The sequence below is a fragment of the Xenopus laevis genome, chromosome 6S, assembly GCF_017654675.1.
Source record: "Xenopus laevis strain J_2021 chromosome 6S, Xenopus_laevis_v10.1, whole genome shotgun sequence".
Lineage (NCBI taxonomy): Eukaryota > Metazoa > Chordata > Amphibia > Anura > Pipidae > Xenopus > Xenopus laevis.
The window spans coordinates 37,010,799-37,030,635 of NC_054382.1; the positions used below are offsets into that span (position 1 = coordinate 37,010,799).

At 38.9% G+C, this 19,837-nt stretch overlaps 1 protein-coding gene across 3 annotated transcripts in view; it reads left to right on the top strand.

Moving 5' to 3' along the window:
• Positions 1–19,837, top strand: part of LOC108719946 (inactive phospholipase C-like protein 2) — a 130,511-nt gene that overhangs the window by 103,235 nt on the left and 7,439 nt on the right. For all 3 annotated transcript variants that reach the window (XM_018269261.2, XM_018269262.2, XM_041567520.1), the window contains 2 exons: positions 10,082–10,157; positions 17,018–17,127. In XM_018269261.2, the coding sequence (XP_018124750.1) occupies positions 10,082–10,157; positions 17,018–17,127 (186 nt within the window). The remainder of the gene's footprint in view (positions 1–10,081; positions 10,158–17,017; positions 17,128–19,837) is intronic.

Consider the following 19,837-nt stretch of genomic DNA (forward strand, 5'->3'; position numbering starts at 1 on the left):
CCCCGACTGTCGCTTGTGTCTTTAGCTTAAATGCGCTTCTGCGCATGCGCAAACAAATTTCGCGCATGCACGCTGGAGCAAAGTTTCGTGCATGCGCAGTCGAGCGCGCACTGAGCCGGCGCCGTGGCCCGCCAGGTTGCCTAGGGCGCCTGCCCGGGTTGGCCCGGCTCTGGTCTATATTGTCTGTTTAGTTAAGGTGTGTATGGATAACCTAGAGAAGCCCATTATAAATAAACATATATTTTCAGAATTCAGGAAATCTTGCAAGCTTCTAGTTGTATCTAAAAAGACAGATGCTGCTTTTTCAACATGCAGTGGGGGCAACTGACATCCTTCCATAGCTAATGAGAAGCCCTATCCAGTAGAAGGTGCAGCAGCTGTAGGCTGCAGGGTCAAGCTAGAATCCGATATCTTGTATTGCTTCCCAGCAAACACAGCAGAACAAAAGCCTAATCAAAAACAAATGCAAGGAAAGCCTGTTGGCTCTATTTCAAAGAATCCGTGGTATCTTCTCTGACTTCAGATGGTGCATTGTGATAGAGTAGAAGATGAAAACTATAACAATCAAGCGTGAAACTAAAATGAAAGACACACTGGCCTCATTGCTTACTGATGAGATGCTGATAAAATACTTTTCATGTATTTATTTTGCTTGGATTCTAGTAATGCAGTCAGTAGGAGGTTAGATGAAACACTATTCCTTTCAAATTTATTTATTAAAGTGCTTTAATGTTTGGCAGCAATTTCAACAAAAAAAAAAGGTGCTTTTAATGTCAAGTCTGGCGGAGCACTGATAATAGAATCTTCTAACAAGGCAGAGATCAATAATAAACTCATTATATATCGACTGAGGTTGGGCCTAGACAGACACAGTCAATTTGTAATGAAGTGTAATTGACCTTTTCTGCTGTTTAGGAAAAGGCACCACGGAGAACAAACCCGTTGGGTGGAATTTGGGCTTAATGCTGGTGGCTTGTATTTGATGGATGAAACTTGCGTTATGGTTCCACTATTAGTAGATTAAAGGAAAGATATACAAATGAAATAAAAAGCTGTTTTTTTCAGGCAGTTTATTTATATCTCTTAACTCCTACACTCGTTGTAGATTTAGTTACCAAAGTGCAACAATAATCCAAATGGTCACCTGTGCATCCAAACAAACTTCACTATGTAATCTCACTTTGTAATATGCTTCTAACACCATGAAAACCACTAAAACAATGGAAATTGAATGGAAATTCCAAGGTGTTCAGAGGAGCACTAAATTCTTTATTATTTTGGATTAAGATCCCCTATAATAAGTTTTTATATCTTTCAACAGTAGAGCAAAAGGACTGTAGTCCCGTCAAAAAAAAATCTTGCCAGTTTAAAGGAGAACTAAACCCTAAAAATGAATATGGCTACAAATCCCATATTTTAAATACTGAAATTACACAAGCCTAGAAGTTCAGCATCCTAATGTTAATATAAAATGAGGTTTGCCTGTCAAATAAGCTGATGATACAAGGCTGATTATTACATTCTGATGCTAATTGCACTGATTTCTGTGCTGCCATGTAATTATATGTATTAATTACTAATCAGCCTTATATTGTGACACTTATATTCTATGTGTACTGTATATTGTGAGTGGGTCACTAAGCTCAGTAAGTGACAGCAGCACAGAACATGTGCAGTGAATCAGCAGAAAAGAAGATGGGGAGCTACTGGATTGGGCTGCAGCTGCCAACTCAAGCAACTGCTCCTGTGTTTTTTCAGTTAATTTTTTATTTCTCTAATATCCAAAGTTACCAGGAAATGGTTACCATAACATATAGACAGCTTTTCTGCATGTTTACATTTTGCATAATAGTCACTCTGGTGACTCTGTTGTTTTTTAGTAATAGCATATTGCATAACTTGCAAGAAATCCATGGTGCTCACCTACTTATCAAATGTGGATTTCACGATTCTTAACACTTTTTCTTCTAAACACATCTGATGTTATTCAGTTGTGAGAAAGATCTAGTCAAACTTTAATAGACCTCATACCCCTAAACCATGACATTGAGGCTTATGCTTTACCCTCATACCATTAAGCATAATTTTACATTTTAATATTTATGCATGTTATCAAAAAAGCCTTTAGTTCTTCACATTTTTATGCAATCTTTTTGTTCAACCCACTGAATGAAAGCTGAAAGTCTGCAGTTCAACTGCATCTGAGTTGTTTCATTTAAAATGTATTATGGTAATGTACAGAACCAAAATGTGAAAAAAAAGTTGTCTGTCCAAATGTTTATGGACCTAACTGTAGTTGAATAGTTAGCAAGGCCAAGACTGAAGAGAAGAATTTCAATCTCAATGTAAGAGAGATCAAAATAAACTAAATATTGTCCAGTATTTTGTGATTAATGTTAGCAAAAGGGCACTGCTCTTGAGAGCTGCCTCATCTGCATGAGTTATGTGATAATAATGGGATTTCCGAAGTGGAGAATAGCTCTACAGTTAGATGCTAAAATAGATGGTGTCAGGTTGGAAGTAGACTATAAATGGGGAGATAACATTGGTAATAGAAACCCTCCTTACTAAAGAAGCAATTTGGAAATAATCCTAAATAGTGAGAGTGTTGCAGCATAGATGTACAGGTATGGAATCCGTTATCCAGAAAGCTCCTTATTACGGAATGGCCATCTACCATAGACTCCATTATAATTAATTGGAATTTTTAAAAACAATTTCCTTGTAGCTTGTACTTGATTCAAACTAAGATATAATTCTTATAATCTTTATTGAGGGCAAAATCAGCCTATTGGGTTTATTTAATGTTTAAATGATTTTCTAGTAGACTATAGGTATGAAGATCCAAATTACAGAAAGATCTGTTATCTGGAAAAACCCCAGGTTATGAGTGTTCTGCATAACAGGTCCCATACCTGTACTTGCACATAAAAAAAATTAATGTGTTTTTGGTGAAAGTGCGGACAGATAGCATATGGCATTCTTCCTTAGAAACCGCCATTGTGAATAGAGCACTGCCATGTTAGCCTGTAATAATATAGTCAATATTCCATGGAGCTCTCGGGTTAGTGGGTAGTTCTTGTATTCAGTTTCATATAAAAGTTTATTATCATTTTATGGCCACTGGCGTTTAGAAGGTATTTATTTTCCAGGGGTGTTTCTGTTGTTCCCATGCACTCTGTATTTTGTAAAGATATGTCATTTTATACACTCCTATGTATTGTTGGCATTCAAGCTCAACTAGCTGCCGTTCTCAAACTCGCCTGAGACAGATTCCCTTAGTAGTGATGGCGAATTTGGAGCATTTCGCTAAGCCAAAAAATTAGTGAATTTCCCTCAAAATTAGTGAAACGTCCAAAAATTTGCAAAACAGCGCAGGCGTCTCGTTTTTGACACCGGCGAATTTTTGAGGTGGTTTCGCGAACTTTTTTGCCGGCGGAGAATCACGGGAATTCGTGCCTGGCGAATAAATTCGCCCATCACTATCCATTAGAAAGTCAGGAATGAATGTCGAAAGGTCACTGTGGTACAAAACATTGGTTTTTCCTGCTGCTGAATGCTTCCTCTGGGCCATTCCATTGATGTTAGGCAGCTATAATCAGCAACAGAGGTATCTTTCTGGGGAAATAGATTAGCTGTGTAGAATGAAGCAGCAGGTGCAATGGAAATGTGCCTGGCCAGATAAGCCGCAGGCTCTGTGAGCCAGAAAGTCTGTTAATTGAGCACAAAGTGCAAAAAAGTTTTGACAAATTAACAGTAAGAAAAAGTAAAAGTCAAAGAAGAAAAAATGACCTTCAAGGATTTTTATATATTTTGTATCTTCGTTGTTATTTAAACAAAACATTAATGAAATATGTTTAAAAGGGTGGGTGTTTTATTTTCTCAGATACTTTTTCAGTTAGCTGATCAGACATTCTTCACCTATATCAGGAGGTGGATCTACATATCAGGACTGTGAATTCAATAGAACGTTTAAGCCAAGACCTACAACTTTAAATCAAAATGATTATAATTTGTTGTTTTAGGGGATATATCAAATGAAATAGAAATTGTCCATGTATGCATGGACCTACTATGCGGGAACTACTCAGCACTTATATATAGAATGATGACTGAGTTAACCATCTCTTTCTGTAAAAGCACTTCTTTCTAGCTCTTTTTGTAAGTTCTTTCTGTCCAGCTTTTACTCTACTATCCAAAATGGTAAACATGTCATATACAAAGGGCAGGGTACAAAGTGCAGAAAATGGACATATACCGCCATGTTTTTTTCCACATTGGTACTGTCCCAAATTTTGCACCATGGGCACATGTACATAGACCTATATTGTTCCCATGAATACAGTGCTGCTAACATTCAGATGCAAAAGTTAGGGAGGACTGGTTGTCACAGGATGCTTAAGAGGATTGCCCTATGGCAGGCGGCAAGAACATGACTGCCTTGTCCCACCAGAGTTTTAAGTCTGCTGCAAGTCTGCCCCTGAGTGCTCTAGAGTTTGTGTCTAGGGATTTTTTCATTGACCCCTTAATTTTATTGGGCCAAATTATATAAAGTTATTACATCACAGGAATAAGTCTGTAAGTCTTGGGGCCTTTCCAGCTGTTGTGGGTCTCAACTAAAAGCCGTGAAGGTAGAGGAACAGTTTACAAAGTTTAGTGATGCGTTGGTCTACTCTAACTGGTTGGTTGCCGTAACCCAAGCCAAGACAAAGCAAAGCTCACCATGCCTATTTATTTACCTGCACCTGTCCCATCTGTGACTTCACCAGAGAGTAGAGGTTGGTGAGGGACTGGGTGTCCCTTCCATAACCTGTCTTTGGAGGTAATTACACCGACTAAACCTATGAGTTTTTGGTTGACCCGAGTATCACTACAAAGGTTAGCTGATGGAGTCAGAGGGATTTGGAAATAATGGGGCTATAGTCATTTCTTAGTATCTAATGACAGTTTACTTAATATGGTTGACCAGTTCCCCCACATCTCATTCATGAAAACAACCAAATAAAACCATTATCTCACTTTGTGTATGGTCAGCTTTAATGATAAGAATGTAAGATGCACATTTTGTGCTGTGCTGTGCCTTACACTGAACAGCTAAACTGATGAACACTAGGCAAAGGCACTTATACGTTAACCAACACTGGTTGGACACTGTCTTCCAAAACAATCTGTTACTAACACAATAAAAAAGAAAAGTATGTTGCTGAAACTGATCCACGCTTGCTGCTTTTTACATTTGTTGTATGGTTGCTGTCCAAAAGCCTTGATTAATTACTCTATAAAAAAGCTTTCCCTTTGCCAAGATCATCTTGAGAGATGATAATTATTATTTAGTGGATATAAGAGCTTGTGTCGCTAACAGTATTTCTGCCATAACCTTGTGGCTGCCAGACAAACTAGCTGATATTTCCTCTGGGTTTTAGAAAAGTTAAGTTCTGGCTTTGATTCCCACCATCTTTGTAAATAACCCCCTTGTGTTTCCATTATAAAAAAAGTATGGCAATACTGTACACTGCTTAAAAAGATAAGCCCAGGCCTTCTCTGATTTCACTGCATAATGGAGCTACAAGAGAGGGGCAGCATGTGGAAGAGATTAAAGTTGCTGTTCACTTTAAATTAACTTTTAGTGTTATATGTACAGAGTGATATTCTGAGAAAATTACTATTGGTTTTCATGTTTTATTATTTGTTGTTTTTGAGTTATTTAGCTTTTTATTCTGCAGCTCTCCAGGGGTGAACTTGTTGATGCAAGTGGGTTATACAATACATTTACCATATGATGAGAAAAGGTTCCTTCTTACACTCCTATGGGTAGATTTATCAAAGGAAGAATTTCGCATTTATATGAACTTTTATGTCAGGAAGTCAATTAACATATTCAAATGGCCATCTGCCATTGACTTGTTAGGAACTAGGCAAGTTTTTGGTGGCGAATATTCTAATTAGAACTGTTTCCATTGTCGAATGTACATTCGAATTGTGAATTTTGACACCAAAAAGTTTTGAATTTACTATTCAGCCCTTAATTAATATGCCCTCTAATGTCCTTTAATTATAATATTAAAGTGAATGATTGGCTTTTGGGTATGCACAAGGAATGAATTTTTCCCCCTCTGAGGCAAATTGGAGAGGCTTCAGGTGGGGTGTTATGCCTTCCTCTGGATCAACTGGCAGATAGGCAGGTTAAAAAAGTAAAAAGGTTGAACTTGATGGACGTGTGTCTTTTTTCAACCTAACTTACTTACTATTTTACTATGGTGAAAATAATGCATGCGCTCGAGCTGCCGTCAGGTAGGCCTGGATTTGTGGCAAGGCACAAAGGACTGGGTCTAGGGCGGTAACATTATAGGGGCGGCATGCTGGCCAGCCGCAATTCAATATTATTGGAAGCACCGAGGGACGCGCTGCTGCTCACCTAATCCCCAGTGCTACAGAGGGTAGCTGAGCATGTGTGCCACGTGTTATAGTGAAGGACAGGGGCGCACTTGTAAGAGGAGGGCATGCTATTGAGGGTCTGGTCTAGGGACGGCCCAAGTAGAAATACAGGCCTTCCATCAGGTGCTGTGGCAGGTGCATGAGGGATAGTTAAATCTGAAGGTTACTACAAATAGATGAAGCAAAGTGCCAAGACAGACATTAAGAACCAGAATGCCAGATATACTGGTCCTTCTCCAAAAGCTTTTATGGCCCTGGTTCTGTAGTATGACCCTGTATCTTTTATGAGCAGCTCCACTTAACATTAAGCAATTGTAACACCTGGGGTTTCTTCAGCAAAATGCAGATTTGGCCCAACAATTGCACACACATCAACATTGACATTAGCTTTTGATACTAAAACACTGTTGAGTAGTGCTCACCTCTAAAAAGAAACACTTTTGTAGTGCATACCTCCTAACATTTTGGAATTAAAAAGAGGGACAAAAAAAAATTTTCCGCACGTAGCGCAGCATTTTTTTTGGTCACACCCCTTTCTGTGGCCACACACCCTAATTACCATGTTCATTTTACAAAATTTGTCAGGTTATGTAAGTTTGAAAATATTTCTCCTTATCTAAACTGTGTTTTTGTGTCTCAAAATTGTTACAAAGTATCTTATTTGCACCTGTTAGCTGTTCTGGGCTCTCTGCTAAAAGCCAATTAAGGGAGAAACTTTGTTTCTTTTTCTGGCTGTTGAGTGCAGAGAAAAGAGGGACTTTCCAGTACAAATGAGGGACTGCGGGTTGAGCTGGCAAAAGAGGGACTGTCCCTCCGAAAAAGGGACAGTTGGGAGGTATGGTAGTGTCAGGTGCTGTACTGAAGGACCCACTCCTGCCACAGGGACTTTGACATTAGCTTTTGATACTGTCTTTTGGTCTACTGTGTGAACCCAAAGACTTGTTAAAGGAGAAATTTTATATACCCTTTATATTCAGATATTTTACTCCTCCTTCCTCAAAACATGTAATGATGCAGAAAGAAAAACAATTTGAAAGTATTTTACCTTCTAAAACAGTCATTATATCAGAGCTGCAGAGAGATGTTTACAGGTCAGAAGCTAGGCTGAAATGAAGAGTGGGAGTGTCTGTTCATTGTCTCACAGGAAGTGGTCACATCATTGACTGGCAGGCTGAACTCTGCAGGGAAACTGCTTCCCTCCCACCCTCTATCCTGTGTGTCCCAGCCTGCGCATAACTCATACCTCCCAACTGTCCCATTTTTAGAGGGACAGTCCCTCTTTTGACAGCTCAACCTGCTGTCCCTCATTTGAACTGGAAAGTCCCGTTTTTCTCTGCACCGAGCAGCCAGAAAAAATAACAAAGTTTGTAACTTAATTTGCTGTTGGCAGAGAGCCCAGAACAGCCACCAGGTGCCCTTAGAAACTTTTGTAACAATTTCAGATAAGCAAATAAGTAATTGTAACAATATAAGATAACAGGTCCCTTGTGAAAAGTTAGACTCACAGCTTAAAGGGCTATTCACATTCATTAGCAAAACTGTAATAACTGAAAAAAAACACAGAAATGCATTCAAACTTTCATAATCTGCCAGATTTTGTAAAATGAATATGGTAATTATTGGCTGTGGCCACAAAAAAATGGGCGTTGTCAAAAATATTTTATATATATATTTTGCTGCGCTACATGTGCCAACTTTTTTGTCCTTCTTTTTATTTCCAAAATTTTGGAAGGTATGCATAACTGTTTTATGCTGCTGCCTGATCAATCACGTATAACAATATACCTTAAATGTTCAACATAAATCAATAGATGTGAAGTTTAATACAAACTGTAGGAAAGGAACAGGACAGAGAGGGATAGAAACAAAAACTGCAGGTGGGGAGGAGGAACAGGATAGAGAGGGAGCGAAAGGAGCAGTTCAGGGAAGGGAAAACAAGCAGTAAGGGTTAACAGATGCCTGCAGGGAAGGACTGAGTGTGACATCACAAACACACTCAATCCTCCCTCATTGGCTTTTGTTCTGTAGATTAGGCAGAAAGAGCCGGTGCCTATACAGTCAGATACTGGAAAGTCTTGGATAGGAAGAAGCAAAAAGGGAAAGGGCTGAGCACAGTTTTCAAGCTAATACAGACGTTTTTGACCCAAAAGGTATTGAAATAAAAACAATTTATTCTATTTTACATGGTTTAATGCATTGTGACAATTTATGCTATATGTCCCCTTTAAGGCAAAAGTAATAGTTGTAATACCAGTGATGAAAGTGGGGAATATTTGGACATTTCATCTTTCTTTGATTTTTCTGCAGCATTACTGAATAGCAATTATTTTCTGTGAGCAAGCAATCTCCATGGAGACTGCCCACACTACTGTTCATGTGCAGTTTTTGTAGGTAGACTTTAGTAGTCACATCATGTCCGCTTTCTATTTGCTCAGATCCCAGGGTAGAGTATATAAAAGAAATCGCTGGCAAAAAATGAAAAGAATTTTATTTGTACACTGAAAATTATAATTTATAGTAAATCAGATTTATTTAGCATGGAATGAATTGAACATGAAACTTTATCGACAAAGAAACACAATCAGAGAAGTTGTAAAAATAAATAAAATTATTCTCAAACTTAGAAGATCCTTTGGCTGCAAAAGTGTCTTCAACCCAAACCCAAAATAAATGAAAATGATGGATATGATATTTTGTTTTAAAGTTTTATTTAAACTTGCAGTTCTAAATACAAATATGGGAAGCAGCCATTTGTGTTAGCGGCAAACTTTCTTCTGCCCACCGCTGCATACAGATCCCTCTAATAATAGGGAAACAAAACTATATGCATACTCTTCCATAAAGAACAGTTGTATTTTGTATGTGGGCTATGGATGGTTTCTCTCATCTCAGCTGTGTATGTATTCAGCTCCTCCAGGCCTTTTGACTACTTCTTAAATTAACATCCCTAACCAAGTCTTTGAGTTTTGGTGGATGGCATTATCTCAGTAGAAAAAAGAAAATGAACCGGCACTACGGACTCCATGCAAGCGGGACAAGCCCTGCGTGTTTATTCAAGGCTACATTTCAGGGGTGTGCCCCTTCGTCAGACTTGAACACGCCCCTTCGTCACTCCCCCCGAAACGTAACCTTGAATAAACACGCAGGGCTTGTCCCGCTTGCATGGAGTCCGTAGTGCCGTTCAATTGAGGGTGCCGACCCCTGTGACTGCGCACCGGACCTATTTGGGTTCGAGAGACCTGGGTGTGCTGGTGGGTTCTTGTGTTTCAGACCATTTCCTTATCTCAGTAGACCCATGAATGTGCCATATTCTCTCCATTTTTTAATAATGGATTTAATGGTGTTCCAAAACATGGTCGGGGATATTTATTTTTTTAACCCAACCCCTATTGGTACTTCTCCAGATTTTAAGATGGGATAATATGACACATATTTTTTTCATGACAAATAGTTCATACATCCTAAAGGAATGTATTTTAATATTTTCCTGGCAAGGCATCTAAAGTATTATAAATAATATAAAATCATATAAAAGATACTGAGAGTATGTAATGGAAGACCAATTTCTTCACAGTCTTAAATAAACCTCTATTCATACTTGCTGTGCAAACTTTGTTTTTACTTGTGTTTAATGCTTAATCCACAGATTATCCAGAACAGCAAGAGTCTAATTGAGAATGCCGATGGCGTGTATGAGAAGATAGTACAGTGCCAAAAGACTGGTAAGTGAAATTATGCATTGTATTGACGCCTGGTAGTCTGCAGTACAGCCATAGCTGTAAGCATGCACCCAGATAGCAGCGGATGTTTCACAAATAGGTTTTATTATTATTTTTCTTGTGACTTATAAATTGTTTGTATACTATTATCCAAATGTTTGTGTTTTCTGCTGCAATCACCTCTGTGCTGATTGGCAGTTGGCCATTCCAGATTGCTGACTCAAATTGTGCTAGTTAGAACCTACGTTAGAAAACCAGCCCCTAAATATGGAAATATGGCCGCAGCTGTGGTTAAAGGAGAAGGAAAGTCTTTTTAACTTGTATTTACTTACAAGACACCACGGCACTCATATCAGCAGAAAACTGCACCAACCCGGGGTTCTGCCATTGAGCACCACAGAGCAATGGTCTTCTTAGCTTCTGCGTTCTTCAAATTTCCCGGGGGCATACTCAGTAGAATAAGCAAATTTCTATGCATACTCAGTAGAATAGGCGGCTTTTTCGTTTTAAGTTTGGCTCTGCAGTCTACTGCCATGTGCAGCCTCGAGAAGAAATAAGAAGCAGGAAGAGGATCGCGGAAGAACCCTGTGCAGTTTTCTGCCGACAGGAGCACCAGCCGGGGGTATCCGGTAAGTAAATACAATCACTTAGTGGTAGCTAACTTTTGGCATCCCCAATTTAAAAAGACCTTACTTCTCCTTTAAAAACATGTCCATTGTGTCCATATATCATTTTTGTTTAAAAAGCGGATTGTTAGTAAAAAGCACCATGGATTGCATCTGCACACTGCACTTGCATTTCTAAACAAACCCTTATTTGTGAAACAGATTCATTAAACCTCCAATAAATGAGCACATTTTGTATCTTAACATCGGTACCAGGAATATATTACCTTGTTACTTTACTGAGGATTCTGGGAGATGTGGATTGCAATAGATGGAATGCTGTATTCCTGATATGACTGATCTAACCACTTTTTAGTTCCAGCAAAAGTTACAGACTACAATCTTATAATTCTGAGTAAGTTTTTGTTCTGTTCTACTCATGTGGGTTATCTTGATTGAAACAATTAAGTTCAGTTCTCTGTACAAATGCTTCAGGGATCTCTGGTACTGATAGTTTGGATAAATACTCTACATATGCCAACAAATCAATCTACAAGAAAGGCATGTAGAGCAGTGAGGGGATTAGACTCCAAAGTACAGCAAAGAAATATTAGCAGCTGTTACGCATCTATAAACAACCAGGTTCCTTTCTTCTAAGAAGCAGAGGTACACCACGCACATACATACTGAAGATATTGTCATGCCAATGGTCAGCCAGAAACAGTGTGGCCAACTGATTGGCTTTTAATAGATTACATCTTCATTCTGAATATGGGAAACTTGAAGGCATTTTATTGTTTTTGTATTGTGTAACAGTAATCATCACCCTGAAGGCATGGGCACACAGAGCAAAGGCTTCACAGTTCTCAGCATGAGTATTTATTGCAGACTGAGAGAAGAGGATCTGCTCTGTGCCCGAGCTCCATACAATAGAACTATTTCCTCTTATGTGCAATTACAAGCAGTTGAGTGGTGCGGAGGTAAGCCCAGAAACATCCCTTTTCACGCTTTTTGGGCCGACTTCCGCTACTGTTACTGGACGCTAGTAGATCTTATTAAAATCAATCCAAACGAGGCACAGATCAGATCCACTTTGGAGCCTACTCTCTGTGTGGCCTTTTTCTTACTTATAGGAAAGCTATTGAAATGTACTTTGATATATTAGGTTAATTATACAGATAATTGTCACATACATCATTTGAAAGGGGGCTATCCACAACTCAGAAGTGACAACAACTTGTCTTCCTAAAATTCTCCTGCCTGGTGGAGCAGATCTCCCTAGACAGTCGGCACATGTCAGTCAAACACACGAAGAGTATTAGAAGAAAGTCGCAGAAACACCACATTTGTTGCAGGTGGGGAGCTTACCCCTTTTATTGTAACCACCCGTACATCAACGTTTCAGGGGGGGTTTTTACCCTCCTTTCATCAGGATGAACAACATGTCTTACACCATCAGTCTATTAATGTGTCATGTGGGGATATAGCACTTCAGTAAATGAATAACCTCCTATTAGTTAAATCAAATGACCGCATGTATCACATATATCAAAGTCTTTAGGATAAATGCAAGCCAGTCTGGCTTCAGTCTGATGTGTTTATATCAAAATGCCATTCCAGGACATTTGCCGGCTTTGAATTACTGATTTATTTACAGAATACATGCTAACTCAAGACAATAACTGTACAAGAAAAAAATAACATTAAAATGCCTCCTGTGCAGGTTTTAAAGTAGAGATAGATAACAAGATTGATTTTTTTGCCTGCCTCCTGTAACACTGTTGTATCGAATCCCCCAAACACTGTCCTGACCTTTATGGTACCACTGCATATAATTCCCGTGTGATGCCCTTAGGTGTGACCTGAGCCTTCAACCTAAACTTAAAACAATTGCACATCCACCATAAAACACTGTTCACTACTGAACACTGCCCAGCTGTGCATACATTTTAGTACTTTTGCGTGCTTTTCTAAAGTAACTCTTAAAGTAGTTGGCAAAGCCATTCTGTTGTAATGCTATTGCATGTTACCCGTAGAAGACAACATGTGTTTGCATTCCTTTTCCAGGGAGGCCTTTCCCCATTGAAGCTAATACCAACTGGAAGTTGTGGTTTATTTTTTAAATGTAAAATGGCAAGTGTTTAGAGCTGAGATGAATTTGGCTTTCGGAACCATAATATTATATTGCCTTGTGCTTTGAGAATTTTTGAAGTAGAAATAGCTGACTGCGGAAGGATGATAAAAATTACAGATATAGATGACACTATAAATTCTATTATGATACCATAAAGACATTATTGTAAGCAGTTTTTAGTCAATGTACGATTTCTCCAAGAAAACTGCATTTTTACTGCAGTGTTGCTTAGATATCAAAAGGCCTTGCCCAGCTTTAGCATGTCATGAACTTTTCATACCTACTAAGCAAAGTTCAGTATCTTGGCTGAAGGTTCTACCTCTCCATTCTTCTCTTTTCCTAAATCATTTCAACTTTTTCCATCCATTCCTTCTTTCCTTCCCTCACCTGATTCTCTCCTGCTTTTACTCCATATATTGCCAGTGAAATTACTTATTAGCTTCCCTTTAGCCCCCCCCCCTCAACCCAACCTCTCTGGTTCTTCCATTTGGTTGATCTCTAAGTCTTAAGGTGGCCATAGACTCAAAGATCCACTCGTTTGGCGACATCGCCAAACGAGCGGATCTTTCCCTGATATGCCACTAACGGAATGGCTATATGGGGGGTAATTTTAACGTTCGGCCGTATGGCCGAACGATCGAATTACGATGCGCCAAGGGGCTCCGACGGGTCGGTCGGTTAAAAATCAAACCTTCCCGATCGATATCGTGGCCAGATATCGATCGGGAAGACCCATCGGAAGCCCCCATACACGGGCAGATAAGCTGTTAAATCGGTCCAAACGACCGATATCAGCAGCTTTATCTGCCCGTGTATGGCCACCTTTACCCCTCAAAGCCATGTTTCAGTATCTTGCACTGATTAAATCTAACAAGATTAAAACAGGTTGTGTACAAGTATGGATTTATCCCTCTTAATCAATAGGCTGTATCTGAGCTAGTATACCAGCGGTTCTATATGTCTCCCTTTGTGATCTCCTGATAAGAGTTAAAACCCTTCATTTGTGGTTTTGAGGGAATGCAATAAGGGTGTAGCAAGAGGCACAGGGGAAAGCTTTTTGGCTCTTTTAGTCCCCCTCACCCTAACCTAACTGTTGTTTCCATATGGTATTTATTCTAGCCTTTAGCTGCATGCAAAGTATACCATCCTTTGCCCAGGTGGGTCTTTTAACATACAAGGGAGTCCAGTTCTACAATGTTAATTTGTATAGGCTTTAAACAGGATTTAGAAACATTCCCGGCACATTTAATGTTGGCTTCAAATTAAATTACTGAATGCTTTAATCACGAGTATAACCGTAATTAGAATCCTTACATTGAAATGATATGACATAATTCAGGCTAACATTGTTGATGCTTGCCTCTCATTGCTGGCGTCCTGCCTATTCGAGGATATCTGGCACCTATCCAAAATTGTGGGAAAGTCTGGCTCCTCTCTAAGGGTTGCTGGGAAAGATCCTATTGAGACTGCCATTTTGGGGGCCTAGGGGCTAAACTCTGATATCTTCAGCTGCAAAACATTGACCAAACCGGCAAAAATAAACTAACCATATTACACAAGTGGTTTTGTATGTGTGTATGTATATTTTTTCTTTAAAAGATTTGGACATCGCTTGCTGTAAATGGGATCTCCAGCCATGAATGTTTAATCATGCAGCCCAAGCAAGTATTTTGTGCAATGGTGAAAGAAAGTTAGATACATTTCTCCTCCTTAATTTGCAGAAAATGGAAACAAATAAATCATTCTAGAAAGGAGAATTATAAGAAACTGACATGTCTGAGTGATTCACATGGGAAGGTTTAAATAAGAATAGGAAAAGGATTTATCAAAGTAACATTTCTGTTGAGGTGATATTTTCTGGATCTGAGTTTATGTAGGCTGCACATTGAACTGAAAATATTATTGGAGTTTATCATCCATGCATGTTCCTAAGACAATAATGTGTGAGGCCATGGCTTAGTTTATAATGTGAGAGAACTTTATTTCTCTGCTTAACTGCATTTATAACTGTGCAGGGGTTTGCGTAAAGACAATCTCTAGAACCCTGTAAAGCTATATCTATTTGTCACTTATAAACTGTGCTTTTCTGTTCATGTTAGGTGTTGTGGCAGTTTGCACTGACAGATGTAGAAATACATAAATGCAAATAAGAAATGTTCTGTGCATAAGATAAGCACATTTTCATTTAGCAAAGCATGGCTGTGCCTTAACAGAATTATGTGCAATAGAAGAGCCTGAAAAAGGCTTAAAATGGTAAATAAAGGAATATATCAGAAATTATGTCCTTATTCTGTAATCTTCTCTACAGATAAATACTACTCTGATTTTAGAATTCCAATCTATAGAAATACAAAAAACCCCAGAAAAAGCAAAATGTGTTGAAGAGATTAAGGGGGTTATTTATCAAAGGTCGAATTTATGTGAATTTTTTTTAATAGTCCTGACCCGAAAATTCGAATTGAGTTTTCCTTCAAAAGAAAATTCGAATCTCAGGAAGGCCATTAACATCTTCAAATGGTTCAATGGACCTCTGCCATTGACTTGTAAACAAACTCGGCAGGTTTTCGGTGGCGAATATTCTGAATTAGAACTGTTTCCATGGTCGAGAGTGATAAATCTCACATTCGAGCTGGTGCTTTTAAATTCAAATTTGTGAGTTTTGGCACAAAAAAAAAATGTGAAAATTTGAATTTACCATTTAAACCTTAATAAATCTGCCCCTTAATTATGTCCTGAATCCATTTTTTTACAATACATTTGAATGCTCTATCCATCACAAACGATTTTGACTAATTCTGAACTAAACCAAATCTGAACCCTTTCAAATTCCTTTAAGTAAAAACTAGCAAAATCCCAGGGGAAAAAATCAGCAAAAAGAGTCAAATGATAATGTAAGTCATATGATAAATAGGCTTCAGATTTGGTTTAGCAAAGCACTCAGATTCATCTGAATTCCAAATCCTGAAATTAGAGGTTCAAATCTGATGACTCGCTAAAGAAACAACATATTAGGGCAATAATTAACTAATGTAAGTTTAAGCCCACTAAAGCGCATCTAAATGCAACACTAATTCATCAGGAAGTAACAATATATTGTGTATCAGAAAATACATGATTCACACATGGTTTACAATATTAATCTTTCTTTTATTTAGGGGCACATTTACTAAGGATCGAATTTCGAAGTTAAAAAACTTCGAAATTCGACCATAGAATTTGATACTTCGCAGTAAAAATCGTTTGATTTGAACGGTTTTACAAAAAAATACGACTCAAAACTTAGCCAAAACTTAGGAGGTCCCCTAAATAGCAATTCGGCAGGTTTAAGGTGGTGAAGTGTCGAATTCAACGTTTTTTAAAGAGACAGTACTTCGATTTTCAAATGGTCGAATTTGTGAAGTATTTTCAATTCTAATCTAATTTTGGCCTATTTGATGGTGGAAGTACCCAAAAATTCGAAGCTTTTGAATTTGAAAATTCACTTCGACCCTTAGTAAATGGCCCCCTAAAAGTTGATCAAAATGTAACAAAGCTTCTTCGGCATAGTTTTTTGTTCAAAACCCTTTAAAGTGATACTGACACATTCCTATAGAAATAGGAATGTGTTGGTATCAGTGAAAAGAAGCTGCACGCAAAATATAAGCAGCTAAAAGCTCCCCAAAGCCACCCCCAGCCCGGCGAGTTGTTTCAGTCACGATGGGCTGTGGTGATCCCTCCATATACTGGAGTCCTGTTTTTCCCTCCAGCCTATGGAGGAATCTCCCCAGCCCAGCGTAACTGAAACAACTCAGGAAGATGATTTAATGGTGTCGGAGGGTCGCCGTTACTAAGGTTCGCTGGGCTGGGGGCGGCTTTGGGGAACTTTTAGCTGCTTATATTTCTTGTGTAGCTTCTATTTACTGATACCCGACACATTCCTATTTTTTATAGGAACATGTCAGTATAACTTTAATGCTAAAGGTTTTAGATTTGCCATAGCTAAAATTCTTTCAATCTTATCTATTGTCTAATGGTATTCAGAGCAGGTTAAAGCTGTTCTATGTAACAAGAAAAACCCTATCTATATCCCGTGTTAAGAAATCCAACAGATATGCACTGCCTAACGTTTGCTGTTTATCTTCCAGCCATGGAATTCCATGAGAACCTGAACTCCATTGGGGCTAAAGAAGGATTAAAGGAAAGAAAGATGCTTAAGGCTGTGGAGAGTTTCACATGGAACATTACAATATTAAAGGTACACATTACCTAGGATTCAAATTAATTTATTTTTTAGATGTTCAATTTCTGAACCATGTTCTTTGCACGCTTTAATGCTGCTGGTGATCTTTTGGGTTCCCCGTTAGGTAATCAAAAAAAAACTCCTGACAGCTGAATAAAATGAGATGTAAAATGTATTTGTACAGTGTGACCTAAAGGTTCAGTAAAACTGAAAAGCTGCTGCAATAACAGCTTGTTTATAGGTCTTCTTGCTGGCCACTAGGCTTCTTTATTTTTCTCCTGGGATTCCAAGCATACAAGCAGCCTGCTGATAATTCTGAACCTGAGGTTACTGCAATCAGCCACAATTACTTACCTGTAGCTATTTGTTTCTTTTCTGACTGCTGCTTTTCCCTGTAATTATCCACTTCTTTGGCATATATCCCTCTCTATTATAAACATGGATCCAAAGCTGTATATCGAATTTGAGTGAACTAGCTCAGCATAAATGCGTATGCACCCTACATTTCTACTATTGAACTTGAGAAATTAAAGGTGACAGTGTTTCACAGGGTCCAAATAATACAAGGGGACTCACACAGAACTCACAATGTTCCAGTCTCTCTATGTCTTGAAGAAGACAATGTATACATCATTTTTCTCCATTCAAGTAGCATAGGGCACAAGTTTCATTTCCTTGGGTAAGGCTGTAGTAAAATAAGCAGCACTGTAGCTTTACCCCAATATTTGCTCCGGAATAGACCTATTATCTTCAGGGGCTGAGCCCTCACAACAGCATGAAGGCAGGGTGTTGCACAACTGTAACTGTATGTACACCTGTGACAATAATTGGTAGCCAGTGGTTCTAGCAACTTAATATTTATTAATGAACATAATCCACATAGCAGTTTAATTAGAGATAAGCAGGATCATAGATCAGTGGATAGGCATATACCCATAGCACCAATGGTCAGTATATATCCCCTAGGGTAAGAGAGAATACACAGCATCAATGAAAGTAGTCCCAGCTTTCAGCCTTTACCCTAAGTGGAGCTCCAAGGGTGTTTCTCTAGACCCTCTGGACACTTATTCCCTACTTCTGAGCAATTAGTACCCGGGATCCTAATCTCACTCAACACTCCTTGGTGGAGCCTCAGCTACATAGCCATAACTATCTATCACTCCTATTGTGACCTATGAGTGAGTAGCCTAGCAAAGCAATACAGGCTAGCACACACAGCAGCGAGTTAAACGGGGGTCATACCCCTGGTGCGTTTATTGCGTCACAACGTTTCGGGGGCGTTCCCCCTTCGTCAAGTGAGTAGCCTATCCTTACTAGACCTGACATTGCCTAGGTTCCACTTTACCCTTCCTGTCGGCTTAGGTAAGGGGACAGTTATAGAACTCTGCCATCTAGTTCCTAAGCCTGTGAACTCTAGGAGTCATGTTTTGACCCAGGAAGATGAGCCTAGCTCCTGTATAAGGGGCCCTATAAGTATTTTTGTGGGAGGACGATGTATAATGAATGTTAATTCTAAGAGATTCTTCTCTTGATAACACTTGGCTCAAAAGTTACCTTTAATTCAAATGGAAGACAGCCATGCATATTTTACAGCTTCACTGCCAAACAGTAGACACAAGTGTTTCATTGGCTGTATTACCATATTTCTGGGTGCAGTACAGGGTTTAACACAGTTCAGCAACCCACGCAAACTGAGCAGTGGGTGGTGCAGCATGTTGACTGAGTGCTGGGGGGTTGAACTAGAATGGGTTGGAGGGTACAGGCAAAACCGGTTGGAGGGTACTGGACAAAACCGTATTCCTTTGGGCGCCAATGCTATTTGGCCCAGTTCTGCAAGCAACAAGCATTTTTCATGACCATTATAGAGATGCAGATGTTGTTCAGATATTGTTGCATCCTCTGTTTAAACATACCTCCCAGGTGTCACCATTTAAGCAGGACAGTACAAATCAACATTGAACCCAAAAAGGGTTGGGGTTTAATTGAAAATGTACAGGGTATGTGGTGGTACAGGGGTAGGTTTGTGTGTGAACAGTGAAAGTGAAGTGTGACCTAAAGTGCCCATTTTTTCCATTTAACTCTGTTAGGAGGTTTATTTTATCATTTGTTAAGGTTGGACATTGAAATCACAAATTCTCAGCTTGTGGTACAATAACTTTTGCTACTAGATTTATAAATGCTTGTAGCTTGGCAAATTCTGTTACCTTTGAGTTGTATATCCCCCTATTAAAGTTTAAATCTGTTTGCAGCTGAAAGCGTAATCATAGTACAGTAAATATTTGCTCTCCAGCAATCATACCTTTGTCCATAAATACTGGAAGCAAATAAATGGCATGCAGAGAAAAGTCAGAAGGCAAATCTATGGCATTCTGATCCAGGCATTGATACTATCCATTCTCATGCAATGCTCTTTAGTAATCTGTATAATGTGCATTCCACCAGTCTCAACATTTATTCTAAGTGCATTTCTTTCTTGAAGACTTTCTGATCTTATGGTTTAGTCTGTGAGTTGGATTCATTTGTGCCTTATGGGCACTTCTTATGGGCACTTAATCATAGCCTGTGACTAAGTGCCCACAAGGCACGAAATGTGTAAGGCTTTTTTTTTTTGATGTTTTTCTTCTAAATAAACAATTTTTTAACTGCATCAAGCATTGGAGTGAAGTCTGGTTTGTACCAGTCTACTACTGCATACAAAGCATATTGATTGCCTCCCCAAACTGCA